At 32.4% G+C, this 27,885-nt stretch overlaps 1 protein-coding gene across 1 annotated transcript; it reads right to left on the reverse strand.

Moving 5' to 3' along the window:
- Positions 1–5,272: 5,272 nt before the first annotated feature.
- LOC134690091 (uncharacterized) lies at positions 5,273–27,609 on the reverse strand. Its single transcript, XM_063550063.1, has 10 exons — positions 27,539–27,609; positions 27,111–27,290; positions 25,193–25,302; positions 24,243–24,333; positions 20,576–20,713; positions 19,744–19,941; positions 11,202–11,321; positions 9,844–9,909; positions 6,527–6,605; positions 5,273–5,990 (listed from the first exon to the last, which is right to left on the reverse strand). The coding sequence occupies exons 1-10, from the start codon at positions 27,597–27,599 to the stop codon at positions 5,603–5,605; spliced, it is 1,431 nt and encodes a 476-aa protein (XP_063406133.1). The 5' UTR covers positions 27,600–27,609; the 3' UTR covers positions 5,273–5,602.
- Between the last annotated feature and the right edge of the window lie 276 nt (positions 27,610–27,885).

Raw genomic sequence — 27,885 nt, forward strand, 5'->3', positions numbered from 1 at the left:
GTTACAAGTTCAAACACAAATAGCTATTATACTATAGAGTAGAATTTTAACTTGAATTTATAAAAGCACAACGAAGCGTGCTCACAACATTTTGGGCCAGATAATTTTTGTTTGTTTGTTTTGAGTGATAAGCTAAGATCATTTATTTCAAACTTATCTTTAATACTAAAATTACGAGGTCCAAATTGTCAGCCGTCATCACGTAAAAACGATGAATCAAAGAATTCAACTTTATATATAACTTATCTGTACGTTTCGCATCTGACAGGCGCACCACCAAACGCTGTATTTAGGATTTTGCTATATACACGGGTCGTACTCACAGGGTTGACACTACTACTGTTCCCGATCGTAGTACTTTTATCAGTATGACTTTCTAAGATGACAATACGAACAATAAAAAAACTGTAAACTGGACTTAAAATAAGGCGTATAGGTACAGCATGTACAATTTTCAATTTGCTGAAATGACGTAAAACAGCGAATCAAAGAATTCAACTATATTTATAACTCATAAAGGACAATGCTGTTGATTAAAAAATACTCCTTTCCAGGCCCTTTTGTTTTCCAAATAAAATTATTAATACCAATAATTGATGACGGGTCCAAACAGAAAGATGTTGAAAGCAGAGAAAACTGTGCATCTTATAATCGACATGACTTTATCAGATGACAAATTAATTGAATTCAGTCACAGACCCGTGAATCACGGGTGTGTTCTAGTATCTTTTCAAAATGTGCAAGTCCCCCGGAATCAATGTTTCGACCCTTAAGCACTTTGTCTAATGATGTCAAGAATACATCATATTTGTTATATAGACAATAATAGTGCTTTGACTTGACATATCAACGATAAAAGGATGAGGCGTAGAAACGGAAAAAAACTATATCTTTAACGGGAAGCTTAAAACCCAAACTTATGATAAAAGAGAGGATTTTTATGGGATAAAACTTGATTTTCATATGATGAAGACATAATCTTTCATCCAGTTTAATTGAGGTCTCGAGCTTAAATGTCAGTCACGGCTATTAGTCCTTTGTTCATTATTGTATCATTGTCCTTTTGTATAGTTTCTTTTGTATTTTGACATCGGATTCGGACTTTTAAACTGAGTTTTACTACATGTATTTCTTTGTATTTATTTATTCTACATTGGCTACAGGTATAGGTGGAGGGTTGAGATCTCACAAAACATGTTTGACCCGCTGCATTTTGTGTCTGTCTTAAGTCAGAAGTCTATAGCCTTTGTAAGTCTCTCGTGATTTTAAATTTTAGTTTCTTTTATATGTTTCGGAGTTTAATAATACGTCCATTATCACTGAACTAGAACACAACTTTATTTTGGGGCAAGCTGAGGACCACCTTTACTGGTGCGGAATTTTCTCGCTGCTTTGAGGACCTATTAGTGACCTTCGGCTGTTGTCTGCTTTTTGATCGGGCTGTTATTTCTTTGACATATTCCCTATTTCTATTATCAATTTTATTACTTGCATTTGAGCCAGTTGATCCGTTTTGTCGAACTATCTGATTCCTGCCGTTCAGTGTAACGGACAATGTTAGCTTTTAGAATTGTATGCGATTCCGCAATGAAAATGGAATTGATTAAGAAACAACTAAGACCTTTGTAACCAATAATTTTTTTTATCTTTTTTCCTCTATCATGATTGTAAATGACTTCCGATAATTTTAAACGACTTCAGTCTGGCAGGCGCATTCTGATGTTGATAAACTAAATCGCTATATCTCTATGTATACTTTAAAAAAAAAAGAAAGATGTGGTATCAACAGACGACAACCACTGAATTTCAGGATCCTGACTTCCGACTGGCACATAACTACAGAATGTTGTGAGGTTAAGTATGTTAGCGGGATCCAAATCCTCCCCTTACCTGGGTTAGTGGTGTAACATTACAACATAAGAACGAACTGTAAAAACAGTTGGAAAAGTGCATATTTTTTGTCATAAGATAAAAGGTTTTATCATGAAAGTGGAGAGGAGTTATTTTTTTATTTCCAAAACTACTTAGCAATATAGGAACAAGAAAATGAATTCTGAGGAAAAAAATAATACATCTTATGGGATAGAAGTTTACTAACCAATTTGACTCGAGGAATTTATTTAGAAAGTATTCTACACATATACCAAACGATTTGATATTTCATTTGATACATAGTTTACCCGAAGATCTTTGTGAAAACGAGAGGCAAAAGAAACAAGAGGGACTTTCAAGCTCATCAGTAGAAAAGAAACTGACAATGTCATGGCTAAAAAAAGACCAAAAACACAAACATTAGTACACAACAAAGAAACTGAAGGCTGAGTAACAAGAGCGCCACCAAAAACTGGTGCACCAGGAGAATAACAGATCTTTCTCTATATGTGTCATCTATCGTGTTGCTCATGATAGTATTCACCCAGTAATATGTCTAATTCGCTAGATCACATTCAGGTGAACGGGTTTGTAGTGACTACTTTAGAAACATATCTCCTATTATCTGTGAGACGGATATTTCATTACGGCCAATCAACTTGTGATAGCGTGCGCAAATTTTCGGCTTTCTATATCAAATCATATTTGATTGTTTTAACTTGCTCTCATGTGCTTGTCCGATTTTCAATTAAAATAAACCTTTTTTTAAAGTCAAATTAAAATATGCTTCCAGTCTTATTTGACCTCCTCTTACCAATGTATACAATCTTGTCCAAACAAACTGCATGGGTTTTTTTTGGGTTTTTTATTTGGGGGGGGGGGGTATTTTTTTCATCTCCATCATATCAATAGAAAATTTGTAAAACATGTCATAGGGAAAAACTAAAATTTGAAAAAAGAATTAGAAATATTGAGAAAAGTGGATAATTAAGACTTAAACATATTAAAAATCGTTCAAAAGATAAAAAAAAAATTATTGCAAATGCAAGCACAACTATTATATGAAGCACTTAATTTTCATTTTTATAAAACACAATTAAAACAATACGTTATAAATTTCCAAGTACTAGTATTCAAAGTACTTTTCTGGATTTACCTTTCATCAGAAACACTCAAAACCGAATATTTGAAAGGCAAAGATGTACAAAAACCGGAACATGTAAGAGCAAACATACCAAAGAGTCCTAAGATTTTTATTAAATCTATCCAAGGTCAACTTTGCCTGAGGGAGTTGAAACCCTAGTTTCTTAATGATTACAAAATTTATTAACAATTTTAAAAAGTTTTGTCATAGATTATGTCAGTACTGACTGCTGAGCTGATAATACCCTTGGGGACTGGTAGTTCACCAACAGAGGTATCGACTCAGTGCTGTTAAAGTAATGAAAACACTTTAAATGCCGCATACTTCTGAAGCACTTTTCAAAATTAACTTTTTTGATCAGGAATGTATGACATGTTAAATGCTAAATCTTACATGATCTTGAATAAGTCGTACTTCAATGTCACATGCAAGAAAACAGTAAAAAAAATACGTGCAACAAAACACACGGATTGCTTCTACTTGTTATATGGCCCGATAACACAGTTATTTCGTAGTGCATTTCTTTTAGACAATAAATTCAAATTAAAAAAATCGCACCTGCTCTTTCTCAAAAATATTTTTACAGTGTAGTGTACTACCAGTGAGACAAATAATATCAAATTTATAGAAACGTCTACCAGCTCTGACTCAAAATATTGACAATTCTGTGTTAAGGGGGTGTAAAATTCAGTTTGACAGCTTCAGACGTGATAAAATTTGTCCTTTTAGAACTGGACCAATTCACTACTTAACATAAAGTTTCAGCACCCAAATTTTGTTGACATGTAATTACATCCCCCTAATTAATATTTCATGCATTTAATATAAATAAATAAATTGGGAAAGTGTATCAAATAAAACATGCAAGTTATACACTTTTTACACTAGGGACTATTATTCGTAGACAACGAAAACCAAAGGACGATAACTGTGTTCTTGGATCATATTTCAAATCATCTTCGGTTATAAGTGGCTTACAAATCTTAGTCGTTCCTTGGTTTGGCTTTATAATTATTTTGATCTGAGCGTCACTGCTGAGTCTATTGTAGACAAAACGCGCGTCTGGCGTATTAAATCATAATCCTGGTACCTTTTATAACTATTACACCACTGGGTCGATGCAACTGTTGGTGCACGTTTCGTCCCCGAGGATATCACCACTCCAGTACTCAGCACTTCAGTGTTGACATGAATATCAGTTATATGGTAATTGGTAATCCTGTCAACACCGATGTCCTGGTGATACCCTCGGGGACGAAACGTTCACCAGCAGTGGCATCAATGACCAAAAATTCCAAAATGTTGTGCAAAATAGGGCTTAGGTAATTTATTCCTGAGTTTAAGAAAAGTTGTTAGATTTTTCAAAAATTTAAAGTTATGAAAACAGGAAATTTATTAAAATTAATTTATTTCATATTATATATCAAAATTATATGTTAATCGTCGTTTTTACCTGTATAATGGTGATTTTTAATGGATCGAATCAGTCAATCAAATGATTTACCTTTGATTCAGTTTCAATATTGACATCCTTTTCCTTTAAATAACCGAATTTGACCCGGAACTTATCAACTTTTGATACAAATGTAATAGCAATAAACAAAAGAGCTTGGTAAAGTGTTCTTTTTTTATCAAGACTAAAGTCCTATAATAGGCATTGCAAAGGTTGTTTAACGTCATGACGGCTAAAAAATAAACCTCGTTTTTTCGTACTAAAGATAGTAAATACAGCCTAATCATGATCAGTAGGTGTGACGAATGTATGCTTTCCTGGTTTGTTCTAACCTATGAAAAGCTCGGTGTAATATATTTTGCAAGCAATGATATACATGATAATCATTCAATAGTTAAAAGGATGTCACGTAATGTTTACACATTTGTACGCCAACTGAAAGAAATTATTTGCAATAACCCTTTAGAAAAATACCGTCAGAAATCCGACAAATAGATGTGAAATCAGACCTGCAAAGATTGTAAAAGATAAAATCACAAAAATACTGAACTGCAAGGAAATTTAAAAAAACCAAAAGTCCATAATCAAATGGCAAAATCAAAAGCACAAACTCATCAAACGAGTGAATAACAACTTTCACATTCCAGAATTGGTACAGGCATTTTATTATATAGAAAATTATTGATTGAACCTGGTTTAATCTCTCACTTGAATGACAGTCGCATCAAATTTCATTATATTGATAACGATGCGTGAACAAAACAAACAGACATAAAAGATAAAAATGTCAAAAATAGGGGTACAACAGTCAAAATTGTGTTATAATCTTAATCACTATGAAAACAAACAAAGAAGTAACAAAGCACAAAAAGGCATATATCAAATTTAAAAACCTTATTCATGCTTTTGTAGTATACGATTTTATTTATAAATCCACCCATTAAGGATTGAACGATCTTAATTATTGGGACCGAATGTGTTTGAAATACATTTACAATAATCACGACTGAACAATAATGCTTCAGCTTGAATATTTTTTTATTTCATTAGTTGTAAAAAAAAAATAATAATGTTCAGTATTAATTATAATATCACTGAGATTCATTTCACTGATAACATTTCGTACGTGTATGTTAACAGTATGTAGGTATATTATCACAGTTCGTAGGTATATGATCATAATGTTCAAGATTATCTGATATTCTGAGTTTACTAGAAGCTGTATGATACATTGATGTCACCTGTTCACCATTGACAGTATCATATGTATTTTGAAATGGCCTGCTATATGTACTTCTTCCATGTGCAAGTCTGTCATACTCTGTGTAAGGTGTTATACACAGTCCATCTATATTCCTGTTACTTGTATCAATATGTACTTTTGAAGTTTTGTTGATTACAGCATACTCATCATAGGTAATTAAACCACGGACGTGAAATATTTCCGGTTCAGAATTAACTTGAATATTGCTTGCATCATATCCTGTTTTAGGTGAGCTGACACTTACTGGGTTACACTTCCTAAAACGATATATTTTGGTGTTAATAGTTATGATTTATACAGGTTGCCAGGCGAAATCATATGAGATAGATATAACACACAATATTACATACTTTTTAAATAACATTTGTTTTAAATTATGCATTCGTACATTTTGGTATTGTTGGTACGCCTTCAAATCTGATTAGAAAAGTATATGCACTTTGTTTGGCTGTATATAAGGTAAAGCACTTTGTTTGGCTGTATATAAGGTAAAGCACTTTGTTTGGCTGTATATAAGGTAAAGCACTTTGTTTGGCTGTATATAAGGTAAAGCACTTTGTTTGGCTGTATATAAGGTAAAGCACTTTGTTTGGCTGTATATAAGGTAAAGCACTTTGTTTGGCTGTATATAAGGTAAAGCACTTTGTTTGGCTGTATATAAGGTAAAAGAACATCTATATTATTTGTTTTACATACAGCATGTGCAGGTACTGGTAAAACAGGAGACAAGGCATTGTTTGCAAAGACAGAGGATTATATATTTTATAAATTCTTTTGCTTAAAAATAATTTACCCTTTTCTTTTCAAAATGACGAAAGCAGCTACAGAAATGGTGATAAGAAAAATTCCCAATGCTAATCCAACAGCTAAGCCTGAAAAATATCGCAAATGAAAGAGCATGTCATATCTGAAAAAAGATTTAAAGAATCAAAGTTTACTATATCCTTTAAACATTAACAAACACATTGAACGGTTGTGTTTCATGAAACAACCCATGCTGACAGTATTTGTTCTCATCGGAACAACGGTTATAGACGATTCTAACATGTACAGTTTTTTGTGGGAAATTTTCCGGGGAAATTTTTGTTAGGTGGAACAAATATACCTTGATAATTCTACTACAAAATGAAAATGGAGTATAATTTGTTATTCCCTAATACAGACAACTTTTTAAACACATTGATATCTGTACCTATCATCGAATCGAGTGTTAACACAGTTGTTTTCAATTCGTTTGATGTGTATGGTCAATTAATTGAGAAATTTGATAAGGGACTTCCCGATCTGAATTTTCCTTGGAGTTCGATATTTTTGTCAGAACATTCTGTTTTGACATTGTTTATTCACGATGCTAAATCATATTGTTACCCCATATAGAATTTACTGACCCCATATATATATCGTATTAGGTCACTAGTACATTATGTAACTAATAATGTTGGAGATATAACATATACATAGTCTTCTTTTTTCTTAGAGTATATTCATTTGGTCTAATTTTGTATTTGCTGCAGGAATAATGATTTAAATAGTTATTTCAAATACTGTTTAAAATACATGCTGACCAACTAGTTAGATCATATATATCCTTGAGTAATTGATAACCTGATATAATAAACTCAAGATGATTATACACATTCCGAGAAAAAAACATGTTGATATAGAAATGAGATGTGGTAGAATTGCCAAAGAGACATTTATCTACTAGAGTTAAAAATGAAGTGATAGTAAGCAATTATAGGTCATTGTACAGACTTCAACAATTAGAAAACACCATGTCATATAGTTGTCCATACATATAGGAAATCATCATGACAAATTTGGAAGATTTGCAAAACCAACGACCTTATTTTTTAACAAAATTTATCAAATATTACTGACATTAACAAACGACAACCATATGTATGGGCGCTTAACCTTCCCCTTACGTGGGACAGTGTTGCAAAAATGAGTTGGTTTCATTGTCTCATTTGTATAAAAAGCAATGAATGAAACACACAAGTGTGAGAAAGGATTACACTAAAATAATGGAGGAAAACATTTTAATCAGTGGTAATATTCCGATGAAGAAATACCTATACATCGAAATGAACAAAATGATTTAGTGGTCAAATTTCGACTGCTATTTCATTTTTTAAGGTAAGAAACAATAAAAGGGGTATGTTGCAGATTTTGCTGAAAATGTGTATACAATGTTGGCTCGCTGAACTACAACTGAAAATCGAAAAAAAAATGCATTTATCTCTTTTATCATCTGAAAAATTGCGAATTGATTTCTTTTAATATGGGTGAATATTTGTATAGAAAGCACAAAAATCGGCTAAAAACATATGAGTTGTCTTAAAATCTCTAATTCTACTCCATAGAGTTTTTTAAAAACTCTATGTTGTTGACACATAAATTTCTGTCACATAAATGATATAAAATAATCATATGGCCACCGACTTCGTTTTTTGTCTAATAATCAATTTGTTACCTTTTTGGTTATGAAAAACGTCAAACATCAACGTTTAACGTCCTACAACGCGGCGACGATATGATTATTTCTATGTTTTATTGGGGAAAAACGAAGACATTGACCCTTTCTTTATTTAAGAAAAAAAATGATACAAGCTATACTTTATTGTAGTCTGAACATGGGCAGGCATTATTTTAGGGATTATTTTTGCCCGAGCGATAGTGATATAATGCCTATCCATGTTAAAACTAAAATAAAGTAGTAGCTTGCATCAATTATTTCGATTCTGATTAGGGCAATTAGGGTAATTTCTATGTCCGATTGTTATAAGTGTAGCGTGTTTGTGTAGGCTCTTCCTTGAACCTCCCTTTTTTGTTTGTAATCCAACAGAAGACTGGCAATGGGATTTTTCATACCTTTATAACTTTATACCTTTATCTTCGGGTCGTTACATAAGCCAAAGGCTTCTACTGACCCCTCATCTTGGATTGTCGTATATGCATTTCTCTTCTCATAATTAATATATATATATATATATAGGATCCTTTAATATAGATAATTTAGCTGATCTGTAACAATAACATCTTCATGCCTTATATATCATGTTCTGTAGTACGCCGCTAGATTAAAACTGACGTGGAAAGGTAACACATGCCCACCAAAAGTTCTTTTATTTGAGAGCCCAGGTGGTCGTGTGGTCTAGCGGGACGGCTGCAGTGCAGGCGATTTGGTGTCACGATATCACAGTAGCATGGGTTCGAATCCCGGCGAGGGAAGAACCAAAAATTTGCGAAAGCAAATTTACAGATCTAACATTGTTGGGTTCATGTTTAGACGAGTTGTATATATATATATATATATATATATACAACTCGTCTAAACATGAACCCAACCCAAGAGAAGAGGCATTTAATATATTAAACTTATAATAAAAAAAAAAACACTTATTTGGGTGTGCGCAGCTGAACACTTAACACGAACATATGAATTCATAAGGGTTCCAATTTTCGCCATTTAATGCGGACTTAAAATTATTCAGAGTCTTTGCCGTCACCGTTAACTAGGGGGGTGACCAGCTAGCATGATCGGTTGTCGTATCTAGGTCATATATGTCAATTTCCAAATACAGTCATAACAAATGAATTAGTAACAACATGAGTATCATTTAAGAGTTTGGAAGTGTTTTAAATTAATGAAATATTTTAGATGCATGACAATTTGATAAAATTCATTCTTCTGCAGTAGTCGATATAGGCATGTGCCATCAAATTTTGTTGGATTTAGAGCATGGGTTTATTCAGAAAGCGAAAGAAGCACGTCATTTCAGAATGAGCATCATTATAACAGAAATGTGTGTATTAGCAACATATAGCTTATTAAGAAAAATATATGGAACAGAATTAGAGCGATTTTCAGACAAATTTTTGAAGGTTTTATGCCGATTTTATGTGCTTTTTTTTTACAAATATTCACCAATTTTGTAAAATTTCTATCAGTAATATTTCTAATAATAAATGAGATAAATGCATTACTTTTTCGATTTCCATTTGATGTCTGTTGAGCCAGAGTTGTATGATAAATTTGACTGAAATCTGTGACATATCCCATTTACTGTAACTTTACCTTATATCAAATTTAATACATTTACCTACCTGTAGTAGCTTCAGAGACTTTACTTTGAGAATTCGGCAAAACGTCTTTTGTCATATTGGACCTGCCTTTAGTTAATATAATATGCTATCATAAGGGTTTTAGAGTATTGGAAATGTATACAAAAATGACGTATCTAGGGTTTTTTTCTACACAAAATACGTAAATGTATTCAAAACGGGGTTTTATGTATATATGATAATAGCATGGTAGTATGTACTTTATATAAATGTAATCAGTAAACCATTCTTGTTTATCCAAATTTTGATTTTTAATTTCCTATAGCATGTATAATGTAGTCACCCAAAGCAAAAGCATATATATATTACATGATCTGTATGACGAAGGTTTACGCAAAGAAGTTTCTACACACACCAGAATAGATACAGGTATCATGCGTACAATAAACATAATGGTATAAGTAACATGATTAGCCTTTGTGTATCCAAAAAGAGAAATACCCATAAATAATAATTTGAGGTAGATTCATGGTATACCGCCATCTTGGATTGTACAATCTCAGTACACGTTCAGTTTAGATATTAGCCTAAATCTGCGAATTTGTAGACAGATGTGCAATTGTTTTGGTAAGACTGTCTATCTTTATCTTGCTGATTTATTGCATTATTCAAAATATTTAAAATTTGTGTTTTATAATCAATTTTCACATCTAAGCCATTTAAGGGGAGATACAAAATTTAAACTGGACTGATTGGAATTTTTACTTGTAGCAAGAAAACAAGTCCGGTGACACCACGTTTTTTTGTTTTATTTTCTTAAAACATATTACAAAACCCATCTTCTCTCTATTTATTTTAAAAAATTCTATCTCATAAATTTATTTTTATGCACATAAATGATCATACTTCGCAAATTTAGACAACTTTCAACGACTCATAGTGTCAAAATTAGCACGGTGACCGATCCTTTTTATTTTAATTTTGAAAAGTGCAAAGTAAAATCTTCATTTTTGCAAGGTATAAGAACTTTCTATCTCAAGAAACATATACTTATCATCTACCTTAATATGAAAAAAAATGTCAAGCGTTTATTTATCAGCGTCTTAATACAATTTCTTTGAACAGAACCAACTACAGATAATTCTGTTTTTAAGTTACTTCAACATATTCTGGGAATTCATTTTTTCTCTTGGTGTAGACTACATGCTGTATAAATATCCATAACAATAAAACGTCATCTGAAAGTGTTAATGCAACTTGAGTATATGAGATAATGAAACTTTGCCTGTGTTATCAATCAATACTTATTGTCCTCTTTAGAAGCAGAGTATTACTGCCATGTAAATCAGATACACACATTATTTTACATTAAAAGGTGATGTAAATTATATGTTACATACCTGATTGCTCACATGCAAATGTCAAAATATCATTACAATCTCTGTAAACTCCACTTCTCCTCGAGTCATCGTTTACATTTCTGAATTTACAGGAAGTAGGTGTTGCTAGTAACTGGTCATCTGTTGAGTTATGGTTAAATTTACCATGAATAAAATTGTTTTTAATTCCATACTAGTTATATATAATAAGCCCTATCTTATAAAAAAAAAACGGAGTTGGGTTATATTTGGCCCAAAACTTGTTGATTGTTTTTAAAAGTTACAATGCCTAATCTTTATTTGCCAAAATATGATACACTTTTAAAGTAATTCAGTACATATTTAATGCCTATAATTGGCAAATTCACGTAATTTTAATTGTATAATATGCTATAATTCTTATATGATTTGCATATCTATAAATACTTGAATTGGATTGGTCAAGTAGAATTTTCTCGAAGTTTACACTTCGATAAACTATGTTTCCGAAACTACTTTTGTAATCTATTCATGCGTGATACATAAGCTTGCAGTGATCCCGGGCTTTTCAGCAAATTGAGATTTAAAAACAATTGCATAACAGTTGTAATGTCGTAATAAAAACTTATTGACATAACTAATCTTCAGTATCCATTGTTTATTCTCGTCAAAGCTCACACATCAAATCAAAGTCCTTTATTCTTTATTTTATCTGCAAACTTGGAGTTTGGGTGAAAATTGTCAAGTCTCCTGATCGAAAAATCTAAATATTTACGAGGAAACTAAAAATTATGGGTTGAATTTAAATTTAATTAAGCATCTTATTAAGACAAACACTCGATATGGATATCTCGGCAATACTAAGACTGTTGGATACGCAAACGTCAAATTGATTTCAAAACGAAGCGGTGGTTTTTATGCCGATTTGTGCAAGTGGTTATCTCCCCTTAACATCACCAGTCAAAAATAAAAACCCAGCAAAATGCATAAAAATTAAAAAAGGAGTTTACTTTACAAAAATTAGAAAGAAAATGAACGAAACTCGATTTATAACTATGTTATGATGATATAAAGAAGAGATACTTCCCTTTTTTTCAGAGAAGGACTAAATTAAAAGACAAAATATTACTGTAGTAAAAAAAAAATATTCAGAAATGTGGATAATGACACCTGACATGTAAAATTCAAAACCTAGCTATATTGAAAGAAATTAGATCAGGCGGATGAAGTATACTACATGCAATTTTTATATGTGGGATTATTCCTAGCAGAATTTTTTAAACACTTCTGATTATATTTAATGCAATAAAACATAGTTTATAGTCTACAATTTCAATAATCTTTCTGAAAATTGATATAATTATTAAATAAATATTACTGATCATATATATTTTATATTCTATAAAGTGTGACCAAGAGTCACAACAATTTTTTCAAATTAAGAGAGCATTTAAACTCAAGCCTCTGTTTCAGTTGGTTGAACAGTAAAATACACAAAAGGGATTTGTAAGTTTTAAACCAAAAATACTGACAAAAAATCTGTAAAAAAATATGCTGTAAATTATAAGTGAAAGTGACACAATTTTGAATTTCAGAATCATTATTATTGTAAAATTAAACTATTAGATTAGCTTGCACAGTAGCCATTTGTCTTATTTCTCAGGGTATTTTAATAGATTATGAAAGTAAACTTTTTGGAAAAAATGGGGCTTCTTCTCTTGAACATGTTGCTGTATCTGACAGCTGCTTTAATTACATATTTATAAACAAAGTATTGTATATATACTTTACCTGAATACTAGTTATAGGAAATGAAATGAAACTGGTGGGACAAATTTTGTGCATTTTACTTCAATAATGATCAATGATGCTTAAAATTTGACAAGAATTTGCCATTTGAATAAATTCAATTTTGTAAGAATACATCTCTTTGAATTAACTTCTTGTTTGGCTGACATGGCTTGATAAGCTAGTTTTTGCTCTTATTACTATAAAATTGAGAATGGAAATATAGCTTACTTAGTAAAGAGATAATAATATAAGCAAGATTTGATTAACTGACCTTCATCTCCTTTTTTCATATGTTTTTTTCCTATCAATAATTTGTCAGATCTGTCAGAATTTTCCAAGACGTTTAGCTTTAAAGGTCTTTAAACGCAATTAAGAAGATGTTTGTCTGTTGTCTCACTTTTCCAATGTGTAAATTCTTACTATGCACATGACCCTGACACATATTCTGTTACAAACGTAACATGACGTATGTTGAAAAAAGAAAACAATGTCACCGTCAATTTGTGTAGGGGGATTAAACGGGGTTTTAGTTACTTTAAAATACAAGTATAGTATGGAAATGTGAAAATCAACAACTTTTAATCCAAATTTCATTTATGTCTTTAATAAAATCAGTATTTTAGAGCACTTTGAAACAGGTACAATGAAAAGAATCTAAACTTCACTGTTTTGAAGAAGAAAACCAGATACAAATTGTCATGGCTGGTGGTCACTAAAATTGATGTATAAAAGTAAAAAAATGATGGCTTCAAAACAGTTAGTTACGACTTGCCATTGTGCATTTGATGGTAAAAACATAAAGTAGACAATTTTTTTTTATTAAATATCACAAATATTTGGCTGAAGAATTATAAGGATTATGTAAACCGGGGCTCTTACTCACAAACTCAACATAAAAGTCCGAAGACTTTTATTCAGTTTGTGAGTTAATCGCCCCGATTTACACATCAATAACCTCTAATAAAAAAATGTGTTTAATCCTATATTAAACCAGCTGAAAATGCGGCTGTGCCCGTATAATGCATACAGGGCATTAAGACTTTTAACTTATGTGAATCTCAGATTTCACGAAAAAAATCCCGTATTCCCTAAGTAAATTAGCTCAAGTGTCCACTTAACTAAAGTAACCTTAAATCGAAACCTTTCTTTTATTACAGTATACTATATATAAGCTCATCACATGTACCCATCCATGTAAAAGTTTGTTCTGATTATTTATATTGATTGTTCAATACATACTTTTATTTGAAAGAATTGGGTTTAGATTGATATTGGAATGCAGAACAATTCTATGATGAGTGTATTTACAACCACTGGGTCGATGACACTGCTGGTTGAGATTTATTTCCCCGAGGGTATCACATGGCCAGTAGTCAGTAATTTTGTGTTGACTTGAGTTATCATTGACATGTTCATGATTTTTTTAAATACTCAGGGTTTACTACATCAGGTAAAAATAACCGTACATGTATTTGGCAAAACTTTTAGGAATTTTTGGTCCTCAATGCTCTTCAACTTTGTACTTTATTTGGCCTTTTTAACATTTTTTTATTCGAGTGTCAAGGATGAGTCTATCGTAGAAGAAACGTGCTTCCGGCGTAAATATAAAATTTTAATCCTGGTATCTATGATGAGTTTTTGTTCAATAGTACGTAACATAATACAATGTTGGAACAGATGATAAATTGCCGCATAAGAAAAAGGTGTCCGTTTTGAGCATGGGAAGAAAGAAAATATTTGTTATCCAAAACTTTCCCCTACCAAATCTTCTAATTCATCTTTTATGCATATGGATGTAATATTTTCTGGAGACAACAATATGTTTAAAACTTTCGTTACGTTTTTCTTTGGGATTTAAAATATCTGTTTCGATTTGAAATAAACACTTTTATCGCTTCACGTTTACGACAAAAAAAAAGGTTAAAAGTCCTAAAATCTCCATTGAACACATTATTAGATTCACATGTTTACAATAAGGTAATTTTTTAACGAAATAAAGGTCCATGTCCCTTGAAATCCGCTACTTGATAGGTCTGAAAACCTTTCGATTTTGTTTTGTAAGTGAAACACATTTAAGGGAGATCTTTTAGAGTACATACAATCTAACTCTCTTTCATCTTGTAACAGTATTAAAACATTTGACTTTTCTACTCTTTAGGGAGGGATAAATCCTACTTTGTAAAGAATCACTCTGATTCAAACAAAAAAATCTCTGAAACCGATATTATCAAGATGCTTGATTTCTTGATTGACAACATATTTGTTACGTTCGGAGAACGTGTTTTTCAACAGACTGTCTGCATCCCAATGGGAACAAACTGTGCCCCTCTACTTGCTGACTTGTTTCTTTATTTTTTTTAGGCTGACTTCATGCAGGAACTTCTTAGGAAGAAAGATAAGAAGTTAGCAATATCCTTTAACTCTACTTTCCGCTATATAGATGACGTTCTTTCACTAATTCAAAATTTGGTGACTATGTGGAACGCATCTATCCCATCGAATTGGAGATAAAGGATACTACAGATACAGTTAAGTCGGCTTCATATCTTGACTTACATCTAGAAATTGACAATGATGGTCGGTTGAAGACAAAACTTTTCGACAAAAGAGATGATTTCAGCTTTCCAATTGTAAACTTTCCATTTCTAAGTAGCAACATTCCAGCAGCACCTGCGTACGGGGTATATATCTCCCAATTGATACGATATTCCCGTGCTTGCATTTCCTATCATGATTTCCTTGATAGAGGGTTACTGCTCACAAGGAAGCTATTAAACCAAGAGTTCCAAATGGTGAAGTTGAAATCATCCCTTCGTAAATTTTACGGACGCCATCACGAGTTGGTTGACCGTTATTGAATAACCGTTTCACAAATGATATCGGATATGTTCCTTACGTCGTAACTACAATCCCCTTCCCTTTCATGAATTTGACCTACAGAATTAGACTATTTACCGGATTTGTAATCACATAAGCAATACGACGGGTGCCGCATGTGGAGCAGGATCTGCTTACCCTTCCGGAGCACCTGAGATCACCCCTAGTTGTTGGTGGGGTTCGTGTTGTTTATTCTTTAGTTTTCTATGTTGTGTAATGTGTACTATTGTTTTTCTGTTTGTCTTTTTCATTTTTAGCCATGGCGTTGTCAGTTTGTTTTAGATTTATGAGTTTGACTGTCCCTTTGGTATCTTTCGTCCCTCTTTTGCACTCAATCTTCAGAATAAAACTATAATGATTGAAAATTCAAATGACGTCATTGTACGTATTGTCTTATTCAAATATTATGTCAATATATTCTTTCAGTATCTTTACAAATTGACCATAACTTTCGATCTTAAATAACATTACACATTTTACACTGTTAACAATAAGTTGTGAGCAGTTCCCTATAATGTGTTTTCTTGAACTTAGTTTTTACACGGATTTAATCAGTGTTTCAGGTGGCACGGTAGTATTTCCTGGCCATAAGGGATAATGATAGACTTTTTAGAATTTTCACCACTTTCTAACACTGCAAAAAATTCTACATTCACAGTTAACTGAAGTACTTTCATTTTACTATTCAGAAATGAATTTGGATATGTACCATGACCGTTTACTTTTTTTGCTATTTTTAAAATCCTAAGGCCACTAGTACTTTTAGGTCTTTTATGGTGCAGTGAATGCAAAATTTAAAAAAATTCTCAAAAATTCATTTTCATCTGTATATAAAATTATTTCATATTTTTCTACACCTGATTCATCACTCAGTTTTGGAAAGTATGTTCAGTTGATACTGTATTTTTTGTCCAATCACACTGTTTAGATACATTTACCTAAGTAGGGTACACAAAAGAGCAACCTAAGTTCTGGAAAGCAAATACTACCGTGCCACCTTAACCAAGACATAACAAACTTGAAACCAGTCATGACACCTATGATGCATAGACTTCTTATTTTGGAACATATTACAATAAAGAATACAAGTCTGCACTCATTTCTTACCAAAAAAAATGAAACATTACATCCCTACCCCATCTTGCAGATTTTCACTTTTTTTTCATCTTACCATTTTTACTTAAGGAGTGAACAAAACCCAAATATATGATGTTTCAAATCAACACAGAAGTCAAACATGATGATTCAGGAGGAATTAGTGGATTGCCAACTCTGTTTATGGTTAATCTGACTGAAAGAAACAGTTTTAGCACCAAATCATGAAAACTGGTATTAAAGTCCATTCCACATTTTACAGCATGCCTTATATTACTTTAAACATTTTCAGATTATGAGAATAATACAACAAGAGTCTTTAGATTGCAGTTAACTATTATTCCAAAATCTGTTTGACAATACATGTACTAGAACACATCTCTAAGTTGACTGTTTGTCTATTTCTCATGTATGCATCAAGTTAAATTATGTCCCCTTACATAATCAATTTGCCTTTATTGTGCTTTTCACTGTCAGAAAATCTTAACAACTAATGGTATTTGCATGGAAAATGAATAAACCATTTAATCTTGCTGATATAACATCATAAATACATTCTTTGTCAAAAATAAGGTCTATTCAATGTAAAGAAACCCCTATTTCTATCTCTATTTCAGACCAGTATGAGAGCGTAATGAATAAGTAAGGACCCCTTAACCACTTACTAGTTCCCCAAAAGCTCCAACTGGTGTCATGTTACATCAGAACTACAAATTAAACCTCAAGAAAACTAGTATAGCTGTACTTGTGTTGAAAAAAATAAGAAATTATGCAATTTATTTATTTCGGTGAAAATAATAGGATGTACATGCAACTGAAGAATGTCGCGTCTCAAATTTCAGTGGTTGCACATGTGTCAGACACTGCGAAAAGTCAAAGCGCGCATTTATAATTAAAAATGTAGTGCAAGTTACATAAAAATAATGAATTTCAACGTTCTAGGTAAATTTTTATATTATTACCTACAGATCAGGCAAAATTTGCTGAATCAGCAATTTTTACTCTCAGGGGTGGAATTTAAGGCTTGTTTTTATCATAGTTGCCCTTAATCAAATTTGTTTTGATAAAATTACAAATTGCATAGGTAAAAAAAGTTCCTTTATTGATTTAGTGTAAAAATATATATCCCCCTTAAGGTGGCACGGTAGTATTTCCTGGCCATAAGGGATAATGATAGACTTTTTAGAATTTTCACCACTTTCTAACACTGCAAAAAATTCTACATTCACAGTTAACTGAAGTACTTTCATTTTACTATTCAGAAATGAATTTGGATATGTACCATGACCGTTTACTTTTTTTGCTATTTTTAAAATCCTAAGGCCACTAGTACTTTTAGGTCTTTTATGGTGCAGTGAATGCAAAATTTAAAAAAATTCTCAAAAATTCATTTTCATCTGTATATAAAATTATTTCATATTTTTCTACACCTGATTCATCACTCAGTTTTGGAAAGTATGTTCAGTTGATACTGTATTTTTTGTCCAATCACACTGTTTAGATACATTTACCTAAGTAGGGTACACAAAAGAGCAACCTAAGTTCTGGAAAGCAAATACTACCGTGCCACCTTCAAAGTTAATCTTTTATTTCATATATCGAATGAAATAAACAGCCTGCATAAAAGCATTATAGATAGTTAATATAATAAAATGCAAAATACGACTGTAACAATTTTATTATAAATAAGCCCTGTCTAAACCTCGATGGTCGAAGTCGAAGGGACCAGACCTAAGTATTCGACTCATTCGAGGTCGAATGTGAGGTCAAAATTTGGAATGCATGAAATACGGTATGAGACTTGTGTAAACTAGATACAATGAACAATGTGCCTTTTTTCGTTGTGAAACTTTATGGTTGTGTATCTAATCTCCATTTTTGGTCACACATTCAAGTACAGATACAAATCATGCACAAATAAATTCAAAAGTCTACAGAAATATTTATAAAGGTCAGTTAAGGAAGTTCGCTACTTAGTTTCAAGCATTTCATAACATAAGTTTATATTGATAGGGGATTTATTAAGGCACCAAAAGAGCAAAAATAAGATATAGGTCAATGTGCTTGTTTTCGAGATACAAATATAAGTCATTGAAATTTTGGCGGAAAAATATTCTCTCTTGATTTTTCATAGATTTATCACTGACAAGTTTAAGTTCTCAAAAACAATAAAAAAAAAAAATAACAAAGATTTTAAAAGACTTTTACAGATGGCTTATAATTATACATGTAAACGATTTTCAAAAAGAAAAATGGGTGTTAATGGTATTTAAGTGGATATTTAAGGAATTCTGAAAATCTGACAAAAATTCCAAAACATGACAACCGAACATCCTTAAGATAAACATGTCATTTTAAATGTTATACAAAGAATTGTGTTTATTCAGCTTAAATCTCTATTGAAAATGATTAGGTTACATAAGAAATTTATCCGATTTGAATTTTTATCATTAGATCTGCTTATTTCGAAAGTTCATACTTTCAAACAGGGTCATTTACATTATTTTTACATCGACAGGGCTATGCGATTTCTCACTAAAACAAGTATTTGAATAAACCAAGTTCAACTCATCAGAAGTAATTATGCATTGATCAAACTAGATTTTTGCTGGGACCGAGAAATAACTTCGACTCATCCGATTTTTTACGTAACCGAGTTCGACACAACGAGAATCGACTGTATTTATCTTTGCTTAATATCCGTCTGCTTTTGTTCGCTCATTTTTTACAACTTATGGATCTGGCTTAATGTGAAATTCCGGGTCACTAAATGTACTAAAATTTTGTTGTTTACTTCCATAAATTTTAAATGCAAAAGTACCTTCATTATAGAATGTTTTTGAATATTCTCTCCGAAAAATTGATGACCACATTGGTGCTGTTTTCCAACCTCCGTCTGTTACTTGGCCTATTTCACTACACGCACTGTCACTGGTACCAGGTAAATAACTCATTTGATGAATACAAATATCGGCAGCATCAGTTTGTGATTTGTAGTTTTCAAAATATTTTCCATTTACTAAAAGTGAGCAAGATATTCAGTGGTAAATAATGTGCACAAGTATTTAGATATGTTTAATTGTATTCTACATGAAAAAGCTCCTTTGTTCTACCAGGGTTATCTGGGTCGGATCATCCCTACCAGATCACCTCAGCTTGATTTTCTTTATTTTGCATGTTTTTTTCCGTTTTTGTAACATTTGGCTGGAATGCGATCCACAATAAAATTTATTTATACGGAAAAGAATCATTTTCAAAATGTATGTAGAAAAGATCAAGTGTTTATGCTTGGATTCGACCTTTAGCATATAGACCCACCACGATTCATACGCCTACACCAGGGGGACTGGATACAAACTCTCTGTTAATTTAACATAGTTAACATCTGTCCAGGGCTCATAAAGGGTATATACTATATAGTAATATATAAAGTATATTATAATGATCTTAAGGAGTTCTAAATTAAATTTTATGAAGCGTAATTTTGTTTTTCTCTAATATAGAACAGCTGGGATGTAAAATAGTCTTCGGACTTGGTGTGTCAGTGCAAGATCACCCTCTGTCCTCCGGCCATCGAAATGATCTTACAATGACACATCGCGTCCTCATGGGATAACTACTACAGACAAAATAGTTTTTTAAACTCTACTCACCACAGATATTTTTAATATCGTAGCTTGCGTCGCAAGAAACGGAAATAAGAGGTCCTCTTTTATAGTATAGTCCACCATTATTAGAACACGTTGTTGTCACACAGTTCTCTTTACTTTCATCAAGTATGTGTACCGATGCTAAAACAAAATGTTGAATTATTCAAAATGTTAATCGTAATTAATTATAACAAAACATTATTTCAATAAACACGAATAATAAAATGTACAGTTATCCTTCTTTTACATTACTATTTAAGCATCACTGCATTAAAACATGTATATAGAGTGTATACAAGAACAGCGTTCTCTTTGATTTTCATGTTTTGCAGATTTTGTGTCTTAATATACTAATATATTAGGAAAATTATAAATATTTATACATATTTAAGTTAATTTAAAATCTCGCTGCTGAAGCTAATTGTTTTTTTTTACAGTAGTACCAAAGTTTAACTGGTCTTATTCTTCAATTTAGGCTCGAAAGTATTAAGATTTATATAAAACGGGGATTCTTCTTTCCGCCTAGTAATCGATCGTTTGCGCTAATGTTTCGTTTTCGCACATTTTTCAAGGGTACGTTATACGTCAAATGAGCAAAACAATTATTTGTTCCAATCTAAAAATGTATATGACCAACCATAGTATTCTGCATGATAAAATAAAATTACTATACCCTATTTTGGGACGCGCTGGTAATGCCTGCCAAGGTAAAAAGGAAAACCATGCGTAGAATGTAAAACAGTGAAAATCATGCAAACTAGATCCTAAATTTGACAGCCATTGTATGCGACTGTTACAAATTCAGGCAATATATGAAAGTGACGAAAATTCGTTGCGATACACTGAAAGTGTACTAAAAATAATGGGAGCCATGCCTCATTTGTTTCAAGACCGAGTTAATCCATAGAAATGTAAACCCTTACGATGTATATGTGACTGATATTTACATGATAGTTTTTTTTATAATGAACAATTCAGTCGGGTGCAGTCTGTTTATGTTAGTACATTATTTCTGTTAACTATTAAAGGATGTGAAAGTAAGTAGGCAAATAATATATGTCGTTATTATTCTGAAATTCTTTCTTAACACCGTATCTCAGAAATTGTCAGCATGCGTTCCTTAGAAAGTAGACTGATACTGAATATACAAGAAATTGTGGCTGTACCTGTTTGCTTACGCTACAAGGAAAATGTGATGTGTTGACAAGCGGCCGAAGATATTACAGTATACAAGACTTAAGGGCATACGATACAGTTACAGGGGAGGTAATGACGTTGCTAACGTAAAATGTTATTTTCGCGACGTCAAACTGTAACATATCGGTAAAAGATGCCTTGTTCGACTGATTTTTATCATTCAAACTGATTTAATTTAAAAGCGAGTTCATGGACCCCTATTTTTTAAAACAGCAATTTGTTTCATTTTGCAGGGAGATTATGTGACCCAAATTTTATAAAACTGTAAATAGAGGATTTTTTTTTAATTTTGATAAACATGCAGCAAAAAATGACTTTTTTTCCTCAATTCATTAACATTTGATAAATATCAGTTATTTCTGAATACAAAATGCATATTTTTTAGGATACTTATAAAATACAGAAATTACCGATTATTTAACAAAAAACAATTTGTGTTTGTCTTTTATAACAAAATGCTATGTCTTTCTTTCGAAAACGAAATTACGGCCACAAATCTGAATTTTGAGCAAATATACAAAGTTTCGACCTCATTTTACTCAAAAAGTAGCACATGAAGGTATATTTTTCATTACATATTTAATTTAGTCAGGTTAAAAATAGCCTATATGCAAATTTTCACGAACTTGTAAATACAGGATCAAAATTGTATCGTATGCCCTTAGCCCCAAGCACACGTTATCGGATAAAAGTAACAGACCCCGAACAGATAACATTTTTTTAGTCCTTTCATGTCCGTGAGAGGTCCGTCCATATCTGTTTCATGTCCGTTTTATCTGTCGACGTCCGTTCTGCCCGGAACTTTGAAAGGACGTCCGACAGATGAAGTGACTGTTGAACGTCCGGAAGGCGTCCGTTTTTTACGGTACTCGTCTGTTTTGTTTCGGTTTTGTATCCGTAACTTGTCCGTTGGAGGTCCGGTAGACTAATTCAACAATGGACTTCTAACAGATAAACTGTTGTGAAACGGACATTAAAGGAAGGATTACGGATAAAACGGATACGTACTAAATGTAAATCCATGCCAATCCAAAAAATTGCGTCAGAAATGCCAATTATTGGTTTGTCAGATTTCTTGAGTGACACGACTGTTTACTATTCGAGATGAATCTTGGAGTAAAAGTATATATGTCTTCACTGTAAATCAATTCTTATTCGGGCGAGACTGTTCCTTAATGTTGCAAATATAAACCTACCAGCTGTCGAAATGAGAAGACGGGATTTATGGACAAGATCATGGAATAGTCCTGAAAGACGACGCATGTTTTATCTATATACTAGTAACCAACACATGACCAAACTTAGGTAGGAAGATCGACAGTCCTTTGTACACTTTTCTCGAATGCCCCCTTTAATTTCCCGATTATATTGTTCAACGGTTTCATCCAGTACACTTCTGTTATGTGTCCGTTTTGTGTGGTTCTCGTCCGTTGGATGTGCTTTCGGCATCCGTTCTGTCCGGTATGTTTCCGTTTCTCGTACGTTGTTTATCATGTGCGCTTGTTACGCGTTCGTTTTTTGGGGTTTTTTTTTGGCAGTACACTAATAAATTCCCAACGGATAAAACCTTTGTCAACGGAAACAAAATTTCATCCGTTCGAGCTATCCCGTAAAGTGTGACCACAGCTTGATGCATGTTTTTTTATAAGTTGCTATTGTCTTTGAACTATCTGTCAGAAACTGCTGAAGTATGTTTTGAGGGAAGTATAAATACCCGGTCACGTCCGGTCTTTATTATATGTTTGTTTTCTTCTGTTTTGTATCGATCTGATAAACAAAGCCCTTTGCAACATATTTTTATAGTTATTTCTAATGTTGGACTGTTACACGAACTTGCATCACTGTTCCAGGTTTACTTGAACTTGGATGGCGAGATATCTCATATGCACTCATACCACATCTTATTATTTAGATATTGGAGAGGGTTGCACCTTCAAACACTTTTAACCCGCAACTGTCTGTATGTACCTGTTCCAAATCCGGAGCCCGTAGTTCAGTGGTTGTCGTTGGTTTGTGTCCGTCATATTTGTTGTTCGTAAGTTGTTTTTCTAATAAATAAGACCATTTGTTTTCGCATTTGAATTATTTCATATTTTTCATGTCGATGCCTTTAATAGCCAATTATGCGTTGTGTGTTTTTCTCACTGTTGAAGGTCGGACAGTTGTCTATAACTTGCGTACATCCACTTTAATTCAACTTTGGTAGATAGTTGTCTCATCGTCAATTATACTACATCTCCTTATTTTTATATTGAGTGTTTTTGAAGTTAATAGAAATTAGTTCATACAGTTGTATATATATGACCTAAATCCCTCTCATGGTAGGATGGCTTACATTGCGTCTTTTCTGAAGGAAAATTGGTAGTTTATTTTCCATCGAGCTTAGTAATACTCAGTATTATTTTTTTTTTTCCATTTTAATTTTGTTAAAAATCAAGCTGCACTTTTTATAAATAACACATTTACAACTTACTTAAAGTTTGAAATACAACACTACCGCCGATACCTGGACTGTTACTGTATTGAGGGTTTCTAAATCCTGATAGACATATACATCCTGGACTCTAAACATAAAAAAAAAACACATTAAAAAAAATAACGTTGGTTACATAATTTGCTGAAATGCTCTTATTCAAAATTCACCTGTTCACTATACATAAAAGAGGGCGAAGGATATCAGCGGGACATTCAAACTCATTGAAAATAAACTTGGCCAAACAAGAAAAATACAATATGACAAGCAATAGTACACAAAACACATCATTGACTACTATAGACTAAGCGACAGGAACTCCAAAAAAAAATGGGCGTTATCTCGGGTGCTCCGGAAAGGTCTGCAGATCCTGTTTGCGTCACATGTGTCACCGGTCGTGTTGTTCATGTGAGTAGAACAAACCCGATAACAAGTAGAATTCGATAGGTCACATTCAGTAAGGGGACGGTATTGTAGTTATGACATTAGAAACGTATCGGATATCATCTGAGAAACAGATATTCAATAACGGTCAACCAACTCGTGATGGCGTCTGGATTTTCTATTAAAATATGCGACAGCAGACGTATAATAAAAGAAACAATAACATGAAAAGGACATGATACATGTGTCACACTCAATAATGTGAACATCAGACTCTAATGATTTTATCTGGTGTATTCCCAAACACATAATGTGACATTACCAAGATATAGGAATCGGAGTTGGTGTTCCAGAATTTTTTTATTGCTATTATCCTGTTTATGTACTACAATTATAATTGTTAGCATTTTTACATCAGAATATTAATCATTTATGGAAAACATCGAAATATTAAGTTACAGTTTAGTAGGCTATTAAGTTACGGTTTAGAAGGCAAGTTTTATTAATGTCTGTACTAAATATCCGTTTGTTCAGAAATACAGGATGAAAATGTAATATACGTTTACCTTATATGAAAACAATAATATTTCTTGACTTTGACAATGATGCTGGCACGCTCCTAATGTTTCTGTATTGTACACATCTGTGTGCGAATACGAAGTCAAATCCTGGCTACCTTTATGTAAAGAAGATACAGAATTGATACTCAAATAATATACTGAGTGCCAATGAAAACGCAACACTTTTGTTTTTCAAAACAAATCTTATAATTTTTATTTTATTTATATTAGATCATTGTATAGTTGGTTGAAAATGACTTTTAAGACAATTGTCGACAACTTTACGGTTGAGTGATTTTTGGAACAAATGCGAAGTAAGGGTAATTTTGAACGGACAAAAACCGAGTTCACCGATTTTCAACATACGCACCATTTTCTGGATTTTGTCATTTAAAGCTTGGCTAATGTCATGAATTTTCCCGCCCTTATTGTTAAGAAACTGCAATAAACAGCTGAGTAAATGCCAAGACTTTCAGACAACCAGCGACATGCAGTTTTGGGCATGATCTAAAGTGGCCTTTCACAGCATACAATTACAGGAAGACTGAAGTTTTAGCCTCTACAATAACCCAAATTATCCACAATTTCAAACAAAATGGATCATTTAATGATTAGCCACATCAAAGGGTACAAAAAGCAAGAAACGCTCAGCAAATCCGAAACCTTTTGTCTTTCACATATCCGATATCGACTCTGGTGGCTGTCCAAAGGTCACGAGAGTTCAATGGTGGTCATGGGGAGCAATTACAGTAAAGCACCATTTAAGCATAAACTGTTCAAAGAGTACCACAGTCTTTCCTTAGTGACACCTTAACGGCCGTCTGGCGTAAACATCGAATTCTGTAGACCAGAAATCATTCATTATTTACCAAAACCGTCAGTGGTGGTTACATAGACATTTGGCACCCGCCTTTGCCAAAAGTCATGCTTTTCGCCAGATTTTGGTCTGATCGAGCAAATTTTGCATCAGATTTGACATAGTTTAGACAATGAAAACAACCACCAATATCATAAAGTCAGCTTGAGTTTGCTTTGCGAGACAATCAGAATAACATTCCTCCGGATCACATTAAACGTCCAGGATGATCAATTACACGGCGCTGTCGAGATTGCGCTGCACCACGGAGTTGTTACATTTTTTGTTAGAACTGTGAGTTGATGATTCGACATTGGATTTTTCGTTTATCTGTTGCGCTCGAAAGATGACAACAAACCATTTTTGTTTGATATCGATCTATTGTTAAAATTGTAAATTTTCAAGAACAATTTATTTGGAAAGATTATCATTTCTAATATAAATTCTATTTTTGAAAAACCAAGTGTTGCGTTTTCAATGGCACTCAGTATAGTATACAGATATATAATTTAAGTACTTATTGGTAAATATATAAAAGTATAAAAATGTAGATAAATTATATCGACATTCAAAGAATCTCTCAAAGCTATATTAATATATTGAATATGAGACATTTACCATATTGTGATATGCCTACTTTTGGTCAATGTGCTAAAGTGGGACAAAGAAAAAGGGAATTAAAAATTCCATTATTATCATCTGTTCGCCTATCAATTTGTTTTACACACAAACATAAACATTTCTTGTCTCTCCATCCTCTGGGATTTGAAAGTATTTAAATGCTTAAATGGAAAATATGTTTGTAAAAGTTAACGACAGACTACGACAGCCGACGACGAACGACGGACTCAAGTGATGAAAAAAGCTGACTCGGAACTTTGAGCCAGGTGAATTATAAAGCACGTTATCAACTATTGGTATATATAGCACTCAATTTACTGAATGACAACTTAAATCACTACTACGGTATTACTACAAATATAAATGTATATGACAGATACTGCACATGCCATTTTAGAATGTATCATCTTTATCTATATATATATAATTCTGCTTAAATCATGTTACCTAAATTTTGAATCCAAGAAGTCTTAAACTTTGCCTCAGGAAGCCAAACTTCCATACGGTTACTTAATACAAAGTGCTGCTTTAAGATAGTAACATTACTTTCTATCACTGATAGCTGCATTTTACATGTTTCTATTGCTTGATTCCATGTTCCGTGATAAAATTTAAATCCAAGCGTGCCTAAAAAATATATTGAATGTATAATATCTAAATTCTCTACATGAGATTTGAGTTATTATATATATAAAATGTAAAGATTGACAGACCAATAAAGAGGTCAAACTTTGAATTAAGAGAATTTGGTGTGAGATTGGGACCGTATTTATAAGATAGTTACATGAATAATATGAAATTGTAAAGATACATTATTGTTTATGGTCATACCATTTCTTTTTCTAAACATGCATATATTCGAATCAAATGCTCACCATAGTCATAGATACATGTAGTAACAATTAGTAAAACAACGGTCCAGTCTGATGTCAACATTGTCACCCTGTAAAAGTAATGATAATGTTGTTAAATGTATTTCATTTCTATATTTATCTATGACTCGAGGCAGAGCAATGCAGCATCTAAAATATTAATTTAAAATCTAAATGAAAATTGATTTATTTTTAGAAAAGAATGGTGAAACTTTCTTCTGTCACACGTGTTACTTGTTTGTCAACCTATGCTAAATCAATAGGGTCATAGACTTTTGTTAAAGTATCTTACTAGGTTTGTCATGATGAATTTGAACAAGTTTTTGGTGAAATGTATCATCTTGATTTCG

The sequence above is a fragment of the Mytilus trossulus genome, chromosome 11, assembly GCF_036588685.1.
Source record: "Mytilus trossulus isolate FHL-02 chromosome 11, PNRI_Mtr1.1.1.hap1, whole genome shotgun sequence".
NCBI lineage: Eukaryota > Metazoa > Mollusca > Bivalvia > Mytilida > Mytilidae > Mytilus > Mytilus trossulus.

Coding starts and splice junctions, on each gene's coding strand:
- LOC134690091 (XM_063550063.1), bottom strand. CDS start 27,599: ATGTTGACATCAGACTGGACCGTTGTTTTACTAATTGTTACTACATGT. Junction 11,322..19,743: donor AAAAACATTCTATAATGAAG/GTACTTTTGCAT, acceptor ATAACTCAACAG/ATGACCAGTTACTAGCAACA. Junction 6,606..9,843: donor AGTCTCTGAAGCTACTACAG/GTAGGTAAATGT, acceptor GATATTTTTCAG/GCTTAGCTGTTGGATTAGCA.